Here is a 23,615-nt window from a genome sequence, read left to right on the forward strand (position 1 = left end):
ACTTCCTGTTCCACAGGAGTAAAAACATGAGGAAACACAAAGGCCAAATTCCTGTAATCATTCATCACAATGAGGAAAACCAAAGAATGTAGTTCTGATGTGCAGCAAAAGATAGTTGAGCTTCACAAAATAGAAAGTGGCTGTAAGAAAATAGCTAAAGCATTGAAAATCCCCATTTCCACCATCAGGGCAATAATTAAGAAGTTCCAATCGACTAAAGATGTTACAAATCTGCCTGAAGAGGACGTGTGTCTAAATCTTCCTAATGCGCGGTGAGGAGGAGAGTTTGAGTGGACAAAGACTCTCCAAGGATCACAGCTGGAGAATCGCAGAGATTAGTTGAGTCTTGAGTCTCAGAAAGCCTAAAAGAAATTATCAAACATCTTGCCATAAAATAACAATACATTTAATTTGCTGCTTATCAGATTGGGATTTTTTAACATCTACATCTACACCTACCCCAACCCTAAACCTACCCTTACAATAATGCAAATACAGTAATTAATTGCAAAATCAAGTTATGATAAATGTACAGATACCCGAATTAGCCTGATAGCTTAGTTTATACACTCATTTGCACTTGCCCTACAATATAATTATATTTATGATTTTTATAAATCTAATTAATTATATAATTATGATTTAAATTAAGTGTTAAATGTCCAAACATTTCAGTTATAAAAAATATAATGATGTTTGATTATTCACTTAATGTTTTTACGCTAATTAACAGTATATCAAGTAAAAGAAATTTTCATTTTGTTTTATTAAGCAGTATATAGCAAACTATACATATTTTACATATATATTGTTCGTATGTACTATAATCATTGACTGTATGTATATATATATATATATATATATATATATAATGTCTATAAGCTGTTTTTAGACTCCTTTAGACGAGAAAGTTTTGAATTCTGAAACTTACAGGATGTTTTTTTTATAGTACAATGACCTATTATATGTCAAAAGATCAAGAGAATTTTAATTTCTCAGTTCATGACCCTTTTAAAGGCAAATCGCACCTTCTAAAGATACCCACAGCAGCGCCCCCTATTGACTTGGCTACATATTTACACACAAGAAGCAAACAATCTGAATTTAAATCTAAAATTAAACAACAACAATCTAAATTTAAAACTAAATTATAATGTATTGCATTGTGTTAAGGACATTGGTCTGATTAAAGGAATGCAAGAACTGACAAAATGTACTTTTAAATGCAATATACGTTGTTTTGGATATGTTTTTGAACGCTTAGAGAACATTTAGAAATAGCGTTTTTATAACTTAATGGGAATAGTTGCAAAATGCTTTTAGAACATATTTTTGTTAGCTGGGACCACATCAGTCCTTGATAACTGGACTAAACTAAACTAAACTACATTTGTTTTCAAAAGTCTCCAAATCATTTAGTTTTTTTGATCAATTTTTTTCCAATATACAATCCAGCTGCTCCAACTAAAAACAGACTGCCTCCTGCGAGTAACACGGCCGGTGCCAAAACCAGCTCCGTTACGCCCAGGACAACACCTCCTGTCACCATGGCTGCTGCTCCGACTGGTCCAACTCCTAATGCAACTTTATGTAGGGTTTCCTTAACACTCTCCAAATATACATCTCTTTCTATAATTTTTTGAAACCTTTCATTTGTATAGTACTTCCATCCATTTCCCTCTGCTATCTTCTCAATCTTCTCCATCAGTTCCGTGACCTGAGAGTCTTCATTGTTAAATGAGTGATATCTGCTACCAAAACTGTCAGTAAACACCTGAACATCTGGACTGTCTTTGTTATGCTCATCTAACGACTTCCCCGTCATCTGATCAGCGTGAGTGAACAGAACGATGGTGTAACATGCAACATCATCTCCAATGTTCTCATGAATCCATGTCATTATGTTTGTCTCTTCCTCTTCGAATCTTGAATCCAGTCTGATCACCAGCAGAAACACATGAGGACCAGGAGCAGACTTGATGACAAACTTCTCTATTTCATTCTTCGTCTTCTTTTCAGGTGCATCAATTAGTCCTGGAGTGTCGATTATTGTGATGCTCTTTCCATTCACATGTGCTTCTTTTAGCTCGCAGGTTTCAGTAGCAGAATTTCTCCTTTCAAAACTTTGGCCTACAATAGTTTCTACTGCACTGGTCTTTCCTGATCCAGTTTTACCCAGCAGCACAATTCTCGGTTTCCCAGACCCTGTCAATCAGAATTTCAAATAAAGCAGAGCAATTACAATCCAGATATTAAAAACAAGTAGACTAATTAGAGTTAATGATTTCGGTACAGCAAATGAAACTAGAGATTTACACGCAACCTAATAATCCATTACTAATTGGATAGATGGCTCAGTTTGAAAAGCTTTTATGCAAATTCAATTTGAATGAAATTTCAATCTGACTGAAAGGCCTGGCATAGACCTTAAATCATCCAACTGTGCTCTTAGAGTTACAGATGTATTTACAAATAGCCTTCAAGTCATCTCCCACAACAATTCATGTATTGACTGTTAGTCCACTCTTTACTGTACACTCTAAGTACCATCGGGTTGAAAAAAAAAAAAAAAAAAAACCCAATATGGACTAACCCAACCATCGGTTATTTAGCATGTTGGGTTTCTCATTTAACTCAACATTATGGTCGATTTATGTTAGAGAAGGAATACTAGCTTATTTTTACTTCATACATGGTTTAATATTTCCATATTAACTTAAAAATCTTTAAAATAAACAAAACAAATGTTTATTTTGAATGAATACAGTTCTAAATACAGCATTTTTATACAATTTTTATTCATGCATACAATAGTACCTACATTTAAACTCATTTAACAAACAATTTAGATATTCGAAAACCGGCAAACTGACCCCAAACCTGTCCAAATTTTGTCCACCCGCACGATCAAATTCAAATCCGCCCAATGTAACGACGTAGGCCGGTAAGGTAAGAGCTGTGCGTGTAAACCTCACTCCCCTGATCTCAAGAGGCGCTCTAGCGACTGACGGGACTGCGGTCTTTAGCCTCCTTGTTAGGGTGCTCGACTCCCATGCCGGCGGACCCGGGTTCGAGTCCCGCTTAAAGCGGGCGGTTCGAACAGAAGGGGTTACACCAATCTACCCGATCGCGCAGTGAGTCAGAAGCAAAACGGACTTAACTTTTTTGATACATCTTGATCTGCGTCATTCTTCTGGTGTCTTGTGATGCGCAGCAGGTTTGTTAGAGCTGCACTCTTAACTTGCGCAGTTTAATAGTATTTATAGCTCCTAACTTAATAACAAGCTGTGTGACAACGAGGAATGATTACATCAAATGCAGATCAGTATGGATGTGCAATATTCTTTATTCAAATAAAATACATACACCTATTGCTTTTGCTCACATAGCAGCGGTTATCCCTCCACGTTGGCATGCGTGTCATAGATTGCAGACCCTGCGCTAGACAGATGTCTTTGACGTCGCTTTCGTATTTTGCGAATGTTTTTTTGAACGGAGCGTAGAGTTAAAGTTATAAATAAAAAAAGTGAGACATTGTAATTTTTTTCACTGCCTCTTGTTTTTATTGCAAAAATGTGTTCTGTATGTTCTTTGCATTAAACTATTCTTAAGAACATGGTGCTGTTTTGTTTATAATTGTTGTTTGTTTATAATATAATTGTATGCAATTTATGATATAATATTTGTTTTATGTAGCCTATGACAATTTAAAACGTTATACAGGTTTAAATAGACAGTCATGTTATTTCATTGCTTTAAACAATTTAATGCAGTACTCAATTTAGTTTCACTATATTTTGATCATTGCGCCCTCTTGTGGATTTAGGAGACAAGCCAGAAGCTTTTGTTCACCTGACCAAAATTCATCTAAATGGTAATATTAGTATGTAAGTTAAGAATTTATTTTTTAAGCCTTTTTGACAGCCTCAATTGTAAATCACATTCAAAAATACATTATTGCACATGCACAGTGTGGTTTATGTTTATTTACATCTTAGGTTACGTCTTACGAACTGGCTTGTATGTTTATTTACATCTTACGAACTGATAAGTGTAGACTGAATTGTTTGGTGTAAAAAAAAAAAAAAAAAAAAAAAAGCTTTGTTGATATTTTTATATATGTCATCAAGGAAAAAATTTGAGTTATGCCCCTGGAAACATATATATATAACATACTTTATCATTTGATAACATTTTTCAAAGACAAAGAAAGACACAAACACACTTACAGAACCGTTTTCTATCTAGTATCCTGCTCTGAGCATCCTGGTACATCTCATCAGTGTAGTGCTTTCCTCCATTCACCTCCACCAACTTCTCAATCTTCATCAGCAGTTCTGTGACCTGATTGCGGTTCTCCATGTCCTCATTATTGAATGAGATAAATCTGCCACCAACATCATTAACAAGAGCCTGGAGATCTTTACTTTCACTGACATACACATCTAATGGTTTCCCCCTCAGATAATCAGCGTGAGTGAACAGAATGATGGTGTAACAAGTAGCTTCTTCTCCAAAGTTCTCCTGAATCCATTTGACTGTGTTTTTCTCCTCATCTGTGAACCTCACACCCAGTCTGATGACCAGCAGAAATGCATGAGGACCAGGAACAGACATGTAAACACACTCCACTATTTCATCCTTCATTTTCTGTTTTGACATTGTCGTATCAAACAGTCCTGGAGTGTCGATGACTGAGATGATCCGGTCACCCAACTTTACATCTCCTCTCTCACAGGTTCTAGTAACTGACACTGGTGAAACATCCTCCTTAAAATGCTTTTGACCCAGGATGGTGTTTCCCGTTGAACTCTTTCCTGATCCAGTTTTACCCACCAGAACAATCCTGAGTTCAGCTGGAATTGCTACTGTGAATCACATTAAACAGAGCATGTGAATGGCATTTAAAAAAAAAATAGATCTAAGATCTTAAGTTTTCAATCTAGCTGACATTGTTTTTAACATTAGAACAGTTAAAGTATGTACTTGTGCTGTCTTCTGTCCTTTTCTGTGTCCTCCCATGAGCCTCTGATTTGTGTAGGCGAGAGAGTTTCAGTGACGTCTTTTTAATTTGACTCACTGCAGCAGATGGTTTTATTTCTGAAATCACAATGAACTTAATTTTAACATACCAGCTTTGCTTAGAAATTTAACTCTAATCTTAAATGAAACTTATTCTGATTCTAGCCTTACAAATATGACTTTCAGAAGCACACACACACAGGTTTGTTTTTGTGAATTGTGGGGACATTCTATAGGTGTAATGGTTTTTATACTGTACAAACCGTATTTTCTATCGCCCTACGCTACCCCTACCCCTAAACCTACCCATCACAGGAAACTGTGCACCTTTTTACTTTCAGTTTACTTGTTCAGTCCTTGTGTTCCCTGGTGTTTGGTTAGTATTTATATTATTTTGAATTCTATTTTCATTAAATCTTACTCTACATTTGGATCCAGTTCTCCCTCATTACTGAGTTTCACCAATGTTACAGAAGACCTAACCAAAAAATGGATCCAGCAGATTCACTTGTGGGCTTTCAACAGGATTTGAGATTAATCAAAGCTCACACCGAAGTTTTGTGAACTGGTGAGCCAAGTTAACCGGAATGATTTTGTGCTCAAAAAATTTTGAGGAACCCGTGAAACCTTTAACGACAATAGATAAAAACAACCTTACTTTGGAACAATATTCACAGTGCATCCGGACAGTATTCACAGCACTTCACTTTTTCCACATTTTGTTATGTTACAGCCAATTACATTCCAAAAGTGATTAAATTCTTTTTTTTTTCTCAAAATTCTACAAACAATACTCCATAATGACAGAGAGAAATAATCTTGTTTGAAATCTTTGTAAATTAATAAAAAATAAACTAAAAATTAACATGTACACAAGTATTCACAGCCTTTGCCATGATACTCAAAATTGAGCTCAGGTGCATCCTGTTTCCACTAATCATCCTTGAGATGTTTCTACAACTTGACCAGAGTCCACCTGTGGTAAATTCAGTTGATTGGACATGATTTGGAAAGGCACACACCTGTCTATATAAGGTCCCACAGTTGCATGTCACAAACCAAGCCATGAAGTCTAAGGAATTGTCTGTAGACCTCCGAGACAGGATTGTATCGAGGCACAGATCTGGGGAAGGGTACAGAAAAATTTCTGCAGCATTGAAGGTCCGTGAATGAGCACAGTGGCCTCCATCATCCGTAAATGGAAGAAGTTTGGAACCACCAGGACTCTTCCTAGAGCGGGCCACCCGGACAAACTGAGCGATCAGGGGAGAAGGGCCTCAGTCAGGGAGGTGACCAAGAACCCAATGGTCACTCTGACAGAGCTCCAGCGTTTCTCTTTGGAGAGAGGAGAACCTTCCAGAAGAACAACCATCTCTGCAGCACTGTATGGTAGAGTGGCCAGACGGAAGTCACTCCTCAGTAAAAGGCACATGACAGCCCGCCTGGGGCACTCTCAGACCATGAGAAACAAAATTCTCTGGTCTGATGAAACAAAGATTGAACTCTTTGGCCTGAATAGCAAGCGTCATGTCTGGAGGAAACCAGGCACAGTTCATCACCTGGCCAATACCATCCCTACAGTGAAGCATGGTGGTGGCAGCATCATGCTGTGGAGATGTTATTCAGCGGCAGGAACTGGGAGACTAGTCAGGATTGAGGGAAAGATGAATGCAGCAATGTACAGAGACATCCTTGATGAAAACCTGCTCCAGAGTGCTCTGGACCTCTGGACCAGAGTACTCTAGCAAAGGTTCATCTTCCAACAGGACAATGACCCTAAGCACACAGCCAAGATAACAAAGGAGTGGCTACGGGACAACTCTGTGAAAGTGTCCTTGAGTGGCCCAGCCAGAGCCCAGACTTGAACCCGATTGAACATCTCTGGAGAGATCTGAAAATGGCTGTGCACCAACGCTCCCCATCCAACCTGATGGAGCTTGAGAGGTCCTGCAAAGAAGAATGGGAGAAACTGCCCAAACATAGATGTGCCAAGCTTGTAGCATCATGCTCAAAAAGACTTGAGGTTGTAATGGACTATATGCACGGAGCGTTCTTTAGAACTTCCGCATTAATATAATCCAGCTCGAAAACTTCCGGTGAGATGTCATTTGCTGGTGTGTTGAGCATCAGTAGTGTAATACTTATTTTATAATCAGAATATAGTCACTTACATAGTCAGGCCTAGCATTAATTTAGTTATTCAAACATAAGACAGCATAAAAAAATAAAAAAATAAAAAAGTCCCTCATTGTTCCTCCTCGGCTAAATTCAATTCGACCATCAGTTTTCACACTTTCGTGTGAAAAAAAAAGCTTCAAAAATTAAATATTTATAGTGCAGTTTAGAATAAATTGAATAAATTGTGTGTTCACAAGTGTGCTGAAATCATGATCTTGCGCTGCACTGACTGACAGCTGCTGTGATTATAAAGGGAAAGCGCGGTGCTCGCTTTCTGTGTCATTCATTCACAAGAAAAGTTTTTTTTCCATAAGATTTTGTGAGTACTTCATACTTCACATTGACAAAATGTAAACCTCGTTATTTTATAAAGTTTAATATTTAGTCAAAAACGAAACTAACTGAAAAACGATTAGAGGGAATGGCTGATATGTGTGCAAATAAATGCTACTCTGCCGCCACCTGCTGGTTAAAGTGGTCATTAGTGTCTTCTTTATTTTTAAATAAGTGTTTTCTATCAAATATTGAATTTCCCACATTTTTAAACGTTCGGTTTTACAATGGGGACAATCTCAGAAGGATGAACAAATAATGTTTGTGGTCATCACATTAAAAATAATATTTGAAGTGCTGGGGAAAAATGTGTGTGTGTGTCTAATTACAGACACTGCGTTTTTAAACGGTCCCAATAGCTTCATCTTTATTGCAATCAATAAAACTGGTTTATTGGCAAATTAGGTAAATGTGATAACTGCATTAAAATATGAATACATCATTAAAAAGTCAACCATTGATGGTTTTGTGTCGATGTACAGCAAGTACAGAATGAACAGCTAACAGTTCACTGGAAATGTGCCCGAGCTGGCTTAACGACAACCAGGAAGTAACCGTGTGTATAGCCCATTAGCTGCCAAAGGTGCTTCAACAAAGTATTGAGCAAAGGCTGTGAATACTTATGTACATGTGGGGTTTTTTTTTTCGTCCTTATTTTTAATAAATTTGCAAAGATTTCAAACAAACCTATTTCACATTGTCATTATGGAGTATTGTTTGTTGAATTTTGAGAAAATAAATTAATTGAATCCCTTTTGGAATAAGGCTGTAACATAACAAAATGTGGAAAAACTGAAGCGCTGTGAATAATTTCCGGATGCACTGTTGCACTGCCCTGTCATGGCCAAGAAGGCTGTCTCTGAAACCTCTACCTGTCCTGTTACAGCCAAGGAGGTCATCTCTTAACTCTCTGTCTGTCCCGTCTCAAGCCAAGGAGGGCTTTTTGAACTCCCTGACCTCCCTGTTATGGCCATTAAGGCCGTCAATAAACTCTCTGTTTCAGTTCCACCATAGTCTCCAGCTCTTGGGGGTCTTCTGATCCTCCTGCTCTGCCTTGATGGTCTCCTGCACCTTCTGCTCTGCACCCACACAGGAGGGGACGTTCTTGTGACCTTGTGCAATGTTCCCTAAAAGTTCTCTCAAGGCGACAAATATTCCAACCGTTTATAGAACATAGGGACGTTCCTAAAATGTCTTCTTTTGGTATTGAAAGTGCTGAAGTTCAAGGTTCCTTATATGACTTTAGAGGCACGTTCCATTTTGGTTTTTTTATGGACACATAAGAACGTTACAAAGAGGACATTTGGGATGTTAACAGAACGTTCCTACATGTTCCTCTGTTGGTCATAAAATAACGTTCCTGATATGACTTTAGGGGGACATTCCATATTGGTTATTCTACGGTCACATAGCAACATTACAAAGAGGACATTTTGAAAGTTAACAGAACATTTCCATATGGTTCCCTGTTAGTTAGATGGGGACATTTCATTCAGGACAGCATTTAAAAATGAAACTGTTTTTGTTTCCCAACTCTAATTGTTACTGGAAAAGCTAGTTTGAAAGCTACTGTTACGCAACTGAAGAAATAGTTACAGTAAGTTAATAGCAATGCTTAGTTACTTAGGAGAGAGCACTGCACTACAGCAAGTTATAACAAGTTTTCCACACAATGAAACTTTGATGGTATATTTGTAATTGTGCAAGTTAATTTAATCATAAAATTTCACAGTAAATTAATTAAAAATATATTTCTAAGTGATTGTTTAAAATGAGGCAACTGCAGTTGAAAATAAATGGCAGAAATGAAACCAACTATGGGTAAAGAGACTCTTTCACAACCAAACACATGCATACATGTATGACACTCAAGTGAAGTGAATGAATGGGTCTTACCTGCCAAATTAATGCCATCTTCTTTTGAAATTAGAGGTACTGTGAGGAAACAAATGTTATATGTTTTTGTAGATATTGTAGAATAAATGTATTTTTCTAGGTTTTTCAATGTTTAATACTTATGCTCATACTAGATGTACTCACCTTTTTCACTCATTTTGTTTCTGTTTGGTTTTGAATTCTTAACAGAAAGCTGTGAATAAATCACTTGTTTTTATTATTTTTAAGCATGCAGGGTTTGTTAAACTGTAAAACAGAGTGTCACTCAAACTGAAGTGAAAACTTTATATGGCACAAGTGCACGTCACACAGGCAGTTTAACCAATCAAAACATGAGCAAGAAAAAAAAGTAATTCCAGTTGTTTATCTACTACTGACGTATTTTGTATTTTGTAGTGGTGAAATGGCCCTTTCTAGATCATATTGTCATGAAACATCCTGTAGGAAAGAATACAATATGTGACATTTTTACAATACCAAATTTGTATGGCAACATAGTGAAACTAATTCTTGCTGGAAAGCACAGATATTGTTAAAAGTTTTTCTTTAATAACATTTGAAATAGCACAAATTATATACAGACAGACAGCAATGAAGGCTGATATTCTACAATCTTTACCACAATTTGTCATTTTAAGGATGGTAAAACGTCCTAAACTGTGAACATAAAGAGCTACACTGGTAAATTAGTAAGGTACTTGTTATGAACTTTTCCTCATGTTCTGCGTGGGTTTTATCTTATCAACATACTAACATGTTTGTGTTCAGGTTCAGCTTAACTGTCAACATTCTTCAACTAAATAAGTAAGTATGGATTCCTGGTCAGAGATCAATTCTTGATATCAGAAAATGTTTTTTTAAGGAAGGAATGGCAGTGGTTATTTACTCATAATTAGTCAGATAGTGTTACCAAAGGGACGCAACCATTATCGAGTCATGCCGCAACAGCTGTCTACACTGGACATGACAGGTCACTTAACATAAAATCCAGGCCTGGTCCTGTCTCGTCCTTCACTGTCGTCGCTCCTCCATTTATGCTTCTGGAGCTCCTCCGTGAGAGATACGAGACCGGTGCCAAGCGCAGGTGACGCTCTTTAGCAATCACGCCACTGGCATTGCGCCGTTCCCTCATGGCTCTCGTCCCTCCCTGCTTGTCACAGACTTAAAAGACATAGTAACAATGAAGCAACAATACTTGATTCAAACTCTTGACCTTCAGCTGATCTTTTGATGTTGAGGTTGTTTCTCCATCAGAAGATGAACTGCCATTCTCACCTGAAAAGAACAAAACATTAAAAAAAATAAAGTCTAACATTGAACTGTACTCAGAGTTCGGCTACATCCACATCTAGAAAAAACAAACCTGCAGGAATAAACTCATCATCATCATTATTCTGATCTTCATCTTCCTCCTCATGTCTCTGTTGTTGTTCCTCTGCTGTGGTTTTTTCTCCTCTGCTCTCTATCAGGTTCCTGCAGTCCACCAGTTTGACGGAGCACATCTTCAGCGGCGTCTGCAGCATCTGCTGTTCTCCAGCGTTACAGTCAGAGGTTTGATCAGCGGATCCATGATCCTGAGCGTCAGTATAACACAGTAAAGTGAGGCTGAGCTCTGAGTCCTGTGTGTCTCTGGATCTCCAGACTGAATCCTGAGCTTCTGTCCCGTCAGTCACACACACTGAAACCTTCTCCAGATCCTGACAAACACAAATAAACAACAACCTGTTGATATTAGACTCATTACTCATTATATTGGAGATTTTTTAAACATATTTAGCTGCTGGTTTAATTTGAGATGTGCATAAGAAGTGAGAAGCTAACAAAACTTTGGTTTGATTGATCTGAAGGATGAAATGAGCTGCTCAAACCTCTCTGTTGGGTTTGTCTCCTCTTTCTCTCAGCTTTGCCTCCAGTGACGCCACCTCTTTCTTCAGCTGACAGATTTCACTGATGAAATCCTCAATATCCAGCATGGACAGATCAGTTCCTACTGATTTACAGCAGATCACATCCATCTGCGCTTTCATGCTCAACATCTGAACACAAACACATCATTTTATAAGACATTTATAATAGATACATAAAAATCGATTTATCTTTATTTTACTCTATTTTCTTCAAATATCATATTCCCTATATTTCATCTCCAGGACGGTCTTTCTTTATCATTTCCACACAGAAAAAAAAGTCGTTTCAACGTGGTTAGAGTTTTTCTCAATCGATTTGACACATTTCTCCAAACTCAGATCACATTTCTCAAAACAGTTAACTCAGTGATCTGAACACTTTGTAATTGTCCTAAACAGTTTGTGTGTTTTCATTCATTTTACACAAATTGCAAATCATGAGTAATTTTCTCAGAACACTACGCACAAAATTCTCAAATGTTTTCATTATAGTTCATAAATCCAACCAAAACTTTAATATATCAGGAAAATCACAGCTATTTTTATTGGCTTTACACAAATCACAAACATTTATGTACCATTTGTTCAAACACAACAAACAAAACTCTGGAATTTGTCATATTATCAAATGCACATGGTGTGTTTTCAGTTAGCCCCAAACTGATATCTGCTTGATTAATGATACACTCAACACAGGAAATGTGTTTTTCACAAATGTTTACACATTTATCACAATTGCATTATGTAATAGGGAAAATATAAAAGGGAAAGTATGAATATAGCAAGAAAATATGCAAGAGAAGGGGGAAATAAAGAGATGTAAGCGTAAAGGTTGTGGTGTGGTTAGAGGAAGGGTGTAATGAGAAGGAAAGGAACAGATAGAATGAGATCATACATGAGGAGAGAGGAGGAAGTAAAAAAGGAGGATAGGAGAAGAGCTGAATACAGTGGAGGACACTGGTGCAGTGGAAAGAAATTATTTATTTGTATTTGTACTTTATTTAGTGTATTTGTAATTTATAAGAAATTCAAGATACAATACCTTGGCATACTGTTATGTTTGAATATATATATATATATTTTATATGTATATAAATATCCGTAGTTTTTGTAGTTTTGCCCAGCAATCTGTATATTTTCAATTGTCAGGGTGGCACAACTGCAAATATTTTATTATCAACTGACAGGGTAATAATGTTAAACCTGATACTGTAATGCAACATCCAGAGGACTCCAGTAGATCACTGTGGCGGATTGAAAAGGGTTGTAGATATCTCTCAAATACTGATAAAAACAGCTCATTTCAAGTATTTATTTGCAAATACCTGACAAAAAAAAAAAAAAAAAAAAGAAAGAATGTAAACACTGAAATGTTATGTAACAAATTAAGCTTGTTTAAACAGTATGTTTTTGAAGCTTTATTTGCTCAATGACCCAAATAACAAAACCTGCTGGAAAAACATTACAATAAACGTGTATTTTCATTAGTGTATTTGTACATCTACAGCTGAAAGTGTTCTAAAATCATTAGAGAAACACTTGTAGATTTTATGTTAGTATTTACTTTTAATAAATAAAAAAAGAGTGTTTAGATGTTAACTGTTTTGAGAGCAGTTGTGCCAAATCAACTGAGAAAAACTGTAAAAGAAAAAGTTTCCTCAGACACGAAGAAAAGTGCCCAAAATAAACAGTGTTATAAACACGACTTCTGCTTTCCAAAAGGAATAGCTGCTAGACTATTGTAATAAATATTATCGCCTTCATTTAAGACATTTTACCTTCAGCTGCTGGATTTCTGATTTCTCCTTAAACTGTAAATCATTTAAACTGATAGGAGAAAGCATCAGACAGTCATAAAAACATCAAGCACATAACGATGTAAAATCACATCATCGATGTAAAACATGTTAAACACGCACAAGCTCAATATATTTACCAACAGTAAATTTGGGCTAAATAATTTTTAAATACTATACTAAAAAACCCATTCTCTCCCAAGTCCCAACTCACGAATCTCACTTCTCGTTCCCGCTATAGTTTACGCTTGTGCTAAATAGCAAGCTAACTAAACTAAATGGATATTTATTCATCGTTTTTTTTTTTTTTTTTTTTAATAAATACTTCCGGTTGAATGATGAATTGGTTAAGAAAAAAATAAACTTAAAAAATGTTCACACATGGACTGATAGGCAGAAGCACATCTAACGACACCAACAGGTTTTACTAATTGACCTGCCAATTTCTGTGTAAAAACAAAATAATGATGCTGCCATCTTTCTAAAGTCATTTTTACACCCCTGTAAATTGGCTCCAAATCTCAGGTGAAAATCGTCATTTTGATCCCCCTCTACAAAACAGTGGATTAGTCAGTAAACATACATCTGTGACATTTAATATTTTGGCTTTCTTCTTAATTTATGTTTGTCTTTCTACAGAAGAAATAGGAACAAAATCAGAAATTTGAGCCGGGGAAGTTTCCAAAATTTGGTTGATTTGACACGGAATGACCCAGGTGGATTTTTAAATGTTTTAACTAATCGAAGGCTGTCATTATTAATTATAAATGATTATTTTGGTAATTAAGTAATCAGTCAATATTTTGATGATTAATCAGATATATTTTCATTACTAGGAAAAAATATCTAAGTGAAAGTGACCTAAGCCTTTGACTTAAAGGATTAGTTCACTTTCAAATGAAAATGACCCCAAGCTTTACTCACCCTCAAGCCATCCTAGGTGTGTATGACTTTCTTCTTTCTGATGAACACAATCAGAGAAATATTAATAAATATTCTGGCGCATCCTGAAGCTTTATAATGGCAGTGAACAGGGGTCAAGAGCTGAAGAAAGTGTCTCCATCCACATCCATCATAAACGAACTCCACACGGCTCCAGGGGTTAATAAAAGCCTTCTGAAGTGAAGCGATACATGTGTAAAAAAAACAAAAAAAAACATATTTAACAAGTTATGAAGTAAAATATGTAGCTTCCTCCAGACCGCCTTCCGTATTCAAGTTGTGAAGGAAGTGTAAAACTCTTGCAGTTCAAAAAGCTTACGCTACGTCCTACACCTTCCCTATTCAACTTACAGAAAAAAAAAAAACTTAACTGACGTGACACCAGTTTACACTTTCTTCGTAACTTGAATACGGAAGGCGGTCTGGAGGAAGCTACATATTTTACTTCATACCTTTTTAAATATGGACTTTTTTTCCTTTCTTTTTTTAACATAAATGCATTACTTCACTTCAGAAGACCTTTATTATCCCCCCGGAGCCGTGTGGAGACGTTTATGATGGATGGATGCACTTTCTTGAGCTTTATATTCGTTGATATCACTCACTCACTGCCATTATAAAGCTTGGATGCGTCAACAATAATTGATTCAAATAAATTATCAAAAGCATATGGTTTTATTGAACAACACACAATGTAATATACATAATATAAACAAACTTATGTACATTAGGGCACAGAGGGTGCCAACCAAGGCACTAAAAGACACTATGATGATTCTGGAGCAGTTTGTTTTTTAGCGTGTTTCTTCTGGTGGGTCTGAAAACTACCTAAATAAGCGAATCTCTCGCCACAGATGGAGCAGTGGTAAGGTTTCTCTCCTGTATGAATCCTCTGGTGCTTTTTTAAGGCACCATGTTTACTGAAACTCTTCCCACAAACGCTGCAGTGATACGGTCTTTCTCCAGTGTGAACTCTCTGATGATATCCAAATTCACCCGGACTAAAAAAGCTCTTCCCGCAGTAGGAGCACAGGAACGGTTTCTCTCCGGTGTGAATCCTCTCATGATAAATCAAATAAGATTTTTTACGGAATCGTTTATCACAGTGTGAACACTTATACGGTTTCTCTTCAGAATGTATTTTTTGGTGTGACTTCAGAGAAGTTGAGTTTGTAAAGGTTTTCCCACATTCACTGCACTGATACGGCCTCTCATTGGTGTGAACACGCACATGGGCCTTCAGAGAGACTGAGTACGTGAATCTTCTCTCGCACTGAGGGCATTTGTACGGCCTTTCGCCCGTGTGGGTTCGCTTGTGAACAACAAGATGATGTTTGGTGCTGAAATACTTGTTGCACACGCTGCAGCGGAAAGGCTTTGTGTGTCTCTTCATGTGAGCTTTCATATTATAAAGAGTGATGAAAAACACCTTCCCACACTTTTCGCAGCAAAACTCCTTCTTAACGTTGTGCTCTTTTGTATGAAGTCTCCTCTCTTCTAAGGTAGGAAAGCTGATGTCGCATATCATGCAGGTGAAGTCTCTCTCTTCTATGTGTTTTCTCTCATGTCTCGCTAAATATCCCTCTGAACTCAATGTTTTCCCACAGGTGGAGCAGGAAAATGTCTTGACCTTCAGCTGATCTTTTGATGTTGAGACTGTTTTTTCATCTCCATCAGAAGATGAACCACTGTTGTCATCTGAAAGAAACAAAATTAACAAAAAGTTTTTGTGAATAAAAACCTGAATTCTGTTCATCATATAAATCGTGTCTCTTCAGAAAATTTGGACTAAACCTCTCAGTACATTTGGATTAGTTTTATGATCTCTTTATGAACTTTTTGAAGCATCAAAGTGGTAGTTGTGTAGACTGTCAATGGAGAAACAGAAATCTCTCAGATTTCATTAAAATACACTATATTGCCAAAAGTATTGGGACAACCCTTCAAATCATTGAATTCAGGTGTTCTAATCACTTCCATGGCCACAGGTGTATAAAATCAAGCACTTACGCATGCAGACTGCTTCTACAAACATTTGTGAAAGAATGGGTCGCTCTCAGGAGCTCAGTGAATTCAAGCGTGGTACCGTGATAGGTTGTCACCTGTGCAATAAGTCCATTCGTGAAATTTCCTCACTACTAAATATTCCACGGTCAACTGTTAGTGTATTATAACAAAGTGGAAGCAATTGGGAACAACAGCAACTCAGCCACGAAGTGGTAGGCCACGTAAAAATCACAGAGCGGGGTCAGCGCATGCTGAGGTCACAGTGCGCAGAAGTCGCCAACTTTCTGCAGAGTCAATATCTACAGACCTCCAAACTTCATGTGGCCTTCAGATTAGCTCAAGAACAGTGCGTAGAGAGCTTCATGGAATGGGTTTTCATGGCCGAGCAGCTGCATCCAAGCCTTACATCACCAAGTGCAATGCAAAGCGTTGGATGCAGTGGTGTAAAGCACCCCGCCACTGGAATCTAGAGCAGTGGACACGTGTTCTCTGGAGTGACCAATCACACTTCTCTGTCTGGCAGTCTGATGGATGAGTCTGAGTTTGGCGTTTGCCAGGAGAACGGTACTTGCCTGACTGCATTGTGCCAAGTGTAAAGTTTGGTGGAGGGGGATTATGGTGTGGGGTTGTTTTTCAGAGGTTGGGCTTGGACCCTTAGTTCCAGTGAAAGGAACTCTTAATGTTTCAGCATACCAAGACAGTTTGGACAATTTCACGCTCCCAACTTTGTGGGAACAGTTTGGGGAAGGCCCCTTCCTGTTCCAACATGACTGCGCAGCAGTGCACAAAGCAAGGTCTATAAAGACATTGATGAGTGAGTTTGGTGTGGAGGAACTTGACTGGCCTGCACAGAGTCCTGACCTCAACCCGATAGAACACCTTTGGGGTGAATTAGAGTGGAGACTGCGAGCCAGGCCTTCTTGGCCAACATCAGTGCCTGAATTCACAAATGCGCTTCTGGAAGAATGGTCAAAAATTTCCATAAACACACTCCTAAACCTTGTGGAAAGCCTTCCCAGAAGAGTTGAGGCTGTTATAGCTGCAAAGGGTGGGGCAACTCTATATTAAACCCTACGGATTAAGAATGGGATGTCATTAAAGTTCATGTGCACTTAAAGGCAGGCGTCCCAAAACTTTTGGCAATATAGTGTATCTTCATTTGTGTTTTGAAGATGAAAGTTTGGAACGATATGAGGCTGAGTAAATGATGACAGAATTTTCATTTTTGGGTGACTAACCTTTTAAATAAAACACTGGGCAGAAAAGGTATCTTTTTAAGAGAAAAGCTCCATTTAGGGATTTATACTATTGACATCTGGCAACCCCAAGCTGGAAAGATTGTGGAGGCTTGTTACCGATGCAAGATAATGGAAATGTCTAAATAACAATAATAATAAAACGTTTTCAGGCAAATATTGCGATGATTATTTTTAATTAATCAAGAGAAGAAGAAATCATTATCACGGTTAAAATATGGTTAAACATGCAGGCTGAAATATCAGTATAACCACAGATATCTATGGGTACAATATGCATTACCAGACTAAACATGCATCATCGTTTTCAAATTTTTCAACTAACCAAAGCATCTTCAAAAAGCTCAGTTTCGCAAGACATAAATGACATCTCTGTGTGGACAAAATACCAAAACTATATCGGGATTAATGCCGACATAGCCTTAGTGAATCATTCATGTATCTCCTATGAATTCAGTATGTCTATATTGATCTATAACTTGAGTTAAGCTGAACAATCAATTGAAATACGATAAAATCATAATTCCAAGGCTGCAATGCCCACGTGGTGTACCACAAGGTTCTGTTTTAGGCCCTGTCTTATTTTCCCTCAATCTTCTTCCTTTGGCCAAGATCTTTCATAAGTATCAGATTTTATATCATTTTTATGCAGACAACATAACTTTCTACAATTAAATGACTAAGATGGAAGTGTTGGTTTTTTGGGCAGTGTGAAGGTACTCTCAAAACCTTTAGTCCTGTGACTAACTCGGCTGGTACTCACGCACGGAATCTGGGCTCTTAAATTTGAAAAATAAATTAATTCAGTTGTAAAAATCTGCAATTTTTTTTTAGCTCAGGCTGATTGCTAAAATAAAATCTTCTGTTCCTCATAATGATTGGAAACCGTAATTCATGCATTTATTTCAATAAGACTGGACTACTGCAACTCATTGCTTTTTTTCATTCACAGCTTTTTTTTTTTTTTTTTTTTCAAAAAACGCAATTTTTAGCATAAATACTGTAATTAAAAAATATATGCATTTTTTTTCCGGCAAATCATTCAGTCTTACTATCATTTGCCACTATGTTCCCAATACCTCAGATGATCTGCTGTCAAACCTGATCAGGAGCATCAGAGACCAGCAGCCAATATGAACCTGATCCTACAGACTCTCTGCTGAATGACCAATGAATGACATTCAAGTGTCATGAAAAACAACAAAAGATCAAGAAAGGACAAACAAACCTGCAGGAATAAACTCCTCCTTATCATCATTCCCATCTTCCTCCTTGTCATCATTCCCATCATCCTCATTATTTCCTTCATCCTTCTCCTCCTCATGGCTCTGTTCTTGTTCCTCTGCTGTGGTTTTGTTTCCTCTGCTGTTACAGTCAAAGTTTTGATCAGCGGATCCATGATCCGGAGCGTCAGTGTAACACAGTAAAGTGAGGCTGAGCTCTGACTCCTGTGTGTCTCTGGATCTCTGATTTCTGACACTCCAGGGCGAATCCTGACCGTGCAAAACACAAGATATATTAGCTGACTCTGACACTGAGCTCAAGAAATTTACTTGAAAACTTAATTAGTTAAAAGACTCCTCATTTTATTGGACAAACTGACAAGATGATTCTGATGAATCATATACAAACCTCTCTGTTGGGTTTGTCTCCTCTTTCTCTCAGCTTTGCCTCCAGTGACGCCACCTCTTTCTTCAGCTGACAGATTTCACTGATGAAATCCTCAATATCCAGCATGGACAGATCAGTTCCTACTGATTTACAGCAGATCACATCCATCTGCGCTTCCATGGTCAACATCTGAACACAAACACATCATGATAACTAAAAGACGTGTTTATAATAGACTCAAAAGATTAAGATAAAAGATAAGGTGATTCTTTAACTTTTCAAACAATTGGATTTACCCTAATCAGATCTCATATTTCATCTCAAGGATCATTTTCACACAAATATATAATGAAATTATGTTTATTACAACGAATGTTCAAACATTTTATAATAAGCCATCATAGGTGAGGTGTATACGTTTTTTTCTTTCTGATGAACACAATCTGAGAAATATTAATAAATATCTTAAAGCGTCCCAGCTTTATAATGGCAGTGAACAGGACCAACAAGTATGAAGGTGAAGAGAGTGGCTCCATCCACATCCATCCATCATAAACATACTCCACACGGCTCCAGGGAGTTAATAGTCCTTCTGAAGCGAAGCAATGCTTTTTTCATGTTTCTATGCTGAACAACTATAGAAAAATATTAAAACATTTATTAAAAGATAATATACAGCCAGATATATCTGTAACTTTCAAAGATATTATTTTTTGGATACTTTTATTCTAACCCTACTAAAAACAAAGCTTGCGTTGTTATAAATTTAATATTTTTTCTTGATAAGTTTTATATCTATAAAAGTAAATTCAGCTTCAGAAGGCCATTATTAACCCCCCGGAGCCGTGTGGAGTACGTTTATGATGGATGGAGGCACTTTCTTCAGCTCATACTCGTTGGTATGGCTCACTGGATGCGTCAGGATATTTATTAATATTTCTCAGATTATGTTCATCAGAAAGAAGAAAGTCATATACACCTAGGATGGCTTGAAGGTGAGTAAAGCTTGGGCTAATTTTCATTTGAAAGTGCACTAATCCTTTAAGAACAATACATGATCGCATTATCCCTGGATAACTTGTGATTCACTAAACATTCGTGTTGTTTACATTATATGCACTTTCGCGACTGCCAACAAAAAACAAACATTTGATGCAGTTTTACTCACCGCCTGCGGTTCCGACCCATGACCGGGATCTTTTATCGCTGGGACCGCTCCATCTTTTAGTTTTAAACGATCAGCAAATCCAGCGTCGAACTGGGCCTTGTTTGTAAAACATTCATCACCGAAATGCCGGGAACAAACAAACACACTTCCACAGCTCCGTTGCTGCCCCGGGAAAACAAACTGCATCCACTGCTCCCTTAACGCTGGATTCTTTGGGAAGCTGAACAAGGCTGTCTTTCCCTTACAACAAAAAACACACTTCTTTCGTGACATTGTTGATTTCGCAGTCTAACAAACAAAGCAACAACTCTTTCTCGAGCCAGTCATGTACAGACAGCGCTGCAGACTACTTCCCAACGTGAATGAAGCACGTTAATGGGCGTGCTCGTGTGCGCGCGCTCTTCCGGGAGAAGTGCCCATACAAGGAATTCCGCCCTTCATGACGTCAACCCCGAAGGAGTACCTAGTGTATTTGGAAGAGAAATACTCCGTCAAAAAAAACTTTCAAATTTCCACCAACGGGTACTTTTGGCATGGGCTTTATTATATAAACATAATTTCACCCCCAAAATTTTAATTTTAATTTTATAACAATCAAAATATTTTATATAAAAATAGAACATATTTTTGGACCAACGGTTTACTTTTAGTTCGTCAGCTATTTAACAACAAAGGTTTATTAATGACTTACACAGATTTTCTTTAAGAATACAATATGCCAGTTACCCCCAAATAGCATAATTTATTTTAAAAAATTAAAGTGAAAAAAGATTTGGCCCTAAAAGAAGTGTCTTTCAAAATAATAAATAAATGTCACCCTGTTAAATATTTTATGATTAAATATAAAACCAATATTGATACAAGATGCTCATTTTCCAAGTTCACACAAAAAACTTTCTATCATTTATTTTGGTCATGTTTCTATACTGAACAACTGTGGAAAAATATTGAAACATTTATTAAAGATAATATCCAGCAAGATATATCTGTAACTTTTAAAGATATTACTTTTTGCTTTGTTATAAATGTAATATATTTTCTTGGCAAGTTTTATATCCATGAAAGTAAATTCACCAACAACAAACCAATTTTTCTTTTTTCTTTTTGAAAGAATTTAAAATGTATCTTAACACTATTTCATCCTAACTTCAATTTCTAATGACTTTAATTTGTAAACTCTAATTGATGTATAAATCAATATCTTACCCTCATGTTTTTTCTTTCTCTCTGTTTTCTCCTATTTTCTCTTTATCTTTTTCTTTCAGCAATCAATGACAACTTTTCTCTTATATGTTCAGATGACATTGGACATATTGTTGATATATTCTGTATACTCTATACAAAGTTGTATATCATAAATGACATCTTTTGCAATGATTAAAAAAAAAAAAATCTCTGTCATACACCCAACTCGTGTTTTGAAACTTTGGCCATGTTTAGCACGAGAATCCAACTCTTTAACAGTGTAAATAAGTCAGAATGCATGAGAATGGTGTGCGGCAAGAATTGCTTAGATTTCCAAATCCCTGCGATACTCTCACTCTGCCACAAGGAAAAGTGCATATGTCTGCTCAGATCGTGACATGGCAATAAGTGCTTTTCCACATCAAAGTCCATTTTGTATAAATATGAACCTTAGCTTGAATTTTAGTGTCCGCACACTCTAAGATCATATCTGTGCTTACGCACGCTTTATGAGGCCCCAGATGTTGTGTACTAAGAGTTACTATCCAAATAACTTTATAAACCTCATCATTGAATGGATTATGTCTGTATGCTGATGTGTTAATTTTCTAATCATTTATATTTATTTTTACAGTTACATACATTTCCTCACAGAAATGTTTTGGCTTCAGAAGACTTGCAGTACAGAGCAGGAAGTGTATATGAAGACGATTTAGGGTAGTTTTTATCTTCTTTGGAGCAGTTGTGAAACTAACGGCAGTGTGTTTATGGGTTTGTGGATCTCTCACAATGAATTTGCACACTGTTAAAAGACTGAGATGAATACTTAGTATTTCACACTTGTATTTTATTAAATAGTCATGAAAACCCCATTTCAACCCTGGTTAGTTCTCAGCACAGTTTTGAAAATGCAAGGAAAAGTGGGCATGGCCAGCAGCAGAGTGCAGAGGAAGAAAGGAGAAGCAGAGGAGAAACATCAGTATTGATCAGCAATTGTTGCTGCCCATTAATCTGAGAAGGGTTATATGGCCATTTCCAAACAATCTGAAGTCAATCCACAGTAAGGAAGGTTATTCGCTAGTGGAAGACATTCAAAACACACACCAATCTTCCCAGGAGTGGACGTCCCAGCAAATTCACTCCAAGGTCAGACCGTGTACTGCTAGGAGAAATCACAAAACACCCAAGAGCTACATCTCAGACTCTACAGGCCTCAGTTAACATGTTAAATGATAAAGTTCTGACTGAAAGGATAACATTATAGTGAGATGGAAGAGATCGCTCAAACCTCAGGAAACCAGGGTTACAGTCGTAACCCAAGACGTTCTCTTTTTAAGCGAATACCAGTTTGATTCAGCATGATTGATGTGCACTCCTGACACAAATGAATAAATTACTGTCACTGTAACAGTTTTTATTGTAAAACATTGGTCAAATATCAATGCTGGAGTCTTAAGTCTTGAGTTCACTTCGGTCATGCTCATTTTGCGATCTAGCTAGTTTTCAGTCAGCTGGTGAAATGGTGGGTGACGTTGTTCTGTGTTAAGACCTTAAGAAAGCTGTGCATAAACAAATGCCCACAAACCTAAATTAACTGAAGCAACGTTATAAAGAAGATTGGGCCAGTAATTACAACAGCGCTGTGAAATTGTCACAGACACGCCAGGCTCTACACGCACCCAATCACAACGCACTCCCTCTCCTGAGTATTAACCAGCCACACCTGACACTCATCAGCACTCATCACCACAGCAGCATAAAACACACTCCTGAACACTCACTCTCTGTCCGGTCTCGTTAATGCATACTACCTGTTATGCTTACCTCCAGGACTCCTTTAAACACCTACTTACCTGTCTCCAGCGTCCTCTGTGATCCCTTGTGTCTCCACATCTTCTGTGAGTTCCAGTGTGTTCGTCTGCTCCACGTCGATCTGCATCCACGCTCCCTGAGAAAATAAAGACAAGTATCAGATCCAGTATCACGTCCCGTCAACTTATCCATCTGTTTCAACTGTACGCTCTGTTGTACTTCAATAAACCCTGTTTACACTTACCAGCGTCTCCGCTCCCTTCTGTACGTAACATTTGTATCAGAATTTTACAGTTACAGACCCAAAGACCACATATGATGAATGAAGACCCGGAGTCAGAGTTTAAAAAAATAAATTGAAAAAAAAATTTTACTCAAGAATAGTTTGCAGTTTCATCAGCAGAAGTCAGCTTCAACACTCACAATCAGTTCGTAGGCCAAGACCCTGAGTTAGGCAGAAGTGAACCTCCGAGGTCACAGAACTGCTCTTCTAGTTGCCAAC

At 37.3% G+C, this 23,615-nt stretch overlaps 2 protein-coding genes across 3 annotated transcripts; both read right to left on the minus strand.

Moving 5' to 3' along the window:
• Window positions 1-893: 893 nt before the first annotated feature.
• On the minus strand, window positions 894-14,485 carry LOC127508310 (GTPase IMAP family member 9-like). Of its 2 annotated transcripts, XM_051886101.1 has the most exons (8): window positions 14,057-14,485; window positions 11,298-11,465; window positions 10,793-11,126; window positions 9,574-10,704; window positions 9,430-9,468; window positions 4,987-5,100; window positions 4,230-4,868; window positions 894-2,205 (listed from the first exon to the last, which is right to left on the minus strand). In XM_051886101.1, the coding sequence occupies exons 4-8, from the start codon at window positions 9,584-9,586 to the stop codon at window positions 1,412-1,414; spliced, it is 1,599 nt and encodes a 532-aa protein (XP_051742061.1). In that variant the 5' UTR covers window positions 9,587-10,704; window positions 10,793-11,126; window positions 11,298-11,465; window positions 14,057-14,485; the 3' UTR covers window positions 894-1,411. The 2 variants fall into 2 exon arrangements, with proteins under 2 accessions (XP_051742061.1, XP_051742069.1); XM_051886109.1 differs by lacking the exon at window positions 894-2,205 and having other exon boundaries at window positions 2,221-4,868; window positions 14,057-14,470.
• A 245-nt stretch (window positions 14,486-14,730) lies between these two features.
• Window positions 14,731-20,519, minus strand: LOC127508295 (gastrula zinc finger protein XlCGF57.1-like). The gene is made up of 4 exons (XM_051886068.1): window positions 20,117-20,519; window positions 18,970-19,137; window positions 18,566-18,830; window positions 14,731-15,772 (listed from the first exon to the last, which is right to left on the minus strand). Exons 1-4 carry the CDS (start codon window positions 20,387-20,389, stop codon window positions 14,841-14,843), a joined length of 1,638 nt encoding a protein of 545 aa, XP_051742028.1. The 5' UTR covers window positions 20,390-20,519; the 3' UTR covers window positions 14,731-14,840.
• Between the last annotated feature and the right edge of the window lie 3,096 nt (window positions 20,520-23,615).

Source organism: Ctenopharyngodon idella, chromosome 1, assembly GCF_019924925.1.
Source record: "Ctenopharyngodon idella isolate HZGC_01 chromosome 1, HZGC01, whole genome shotgun sequence".
Lineage (NCBI taxonomy): Eukaryota > Metazoa > Chordata > Actinopteri > Cypriniformes > Xenocyprididae > Ctenopharyngodon > Ctenopharyngodon idella.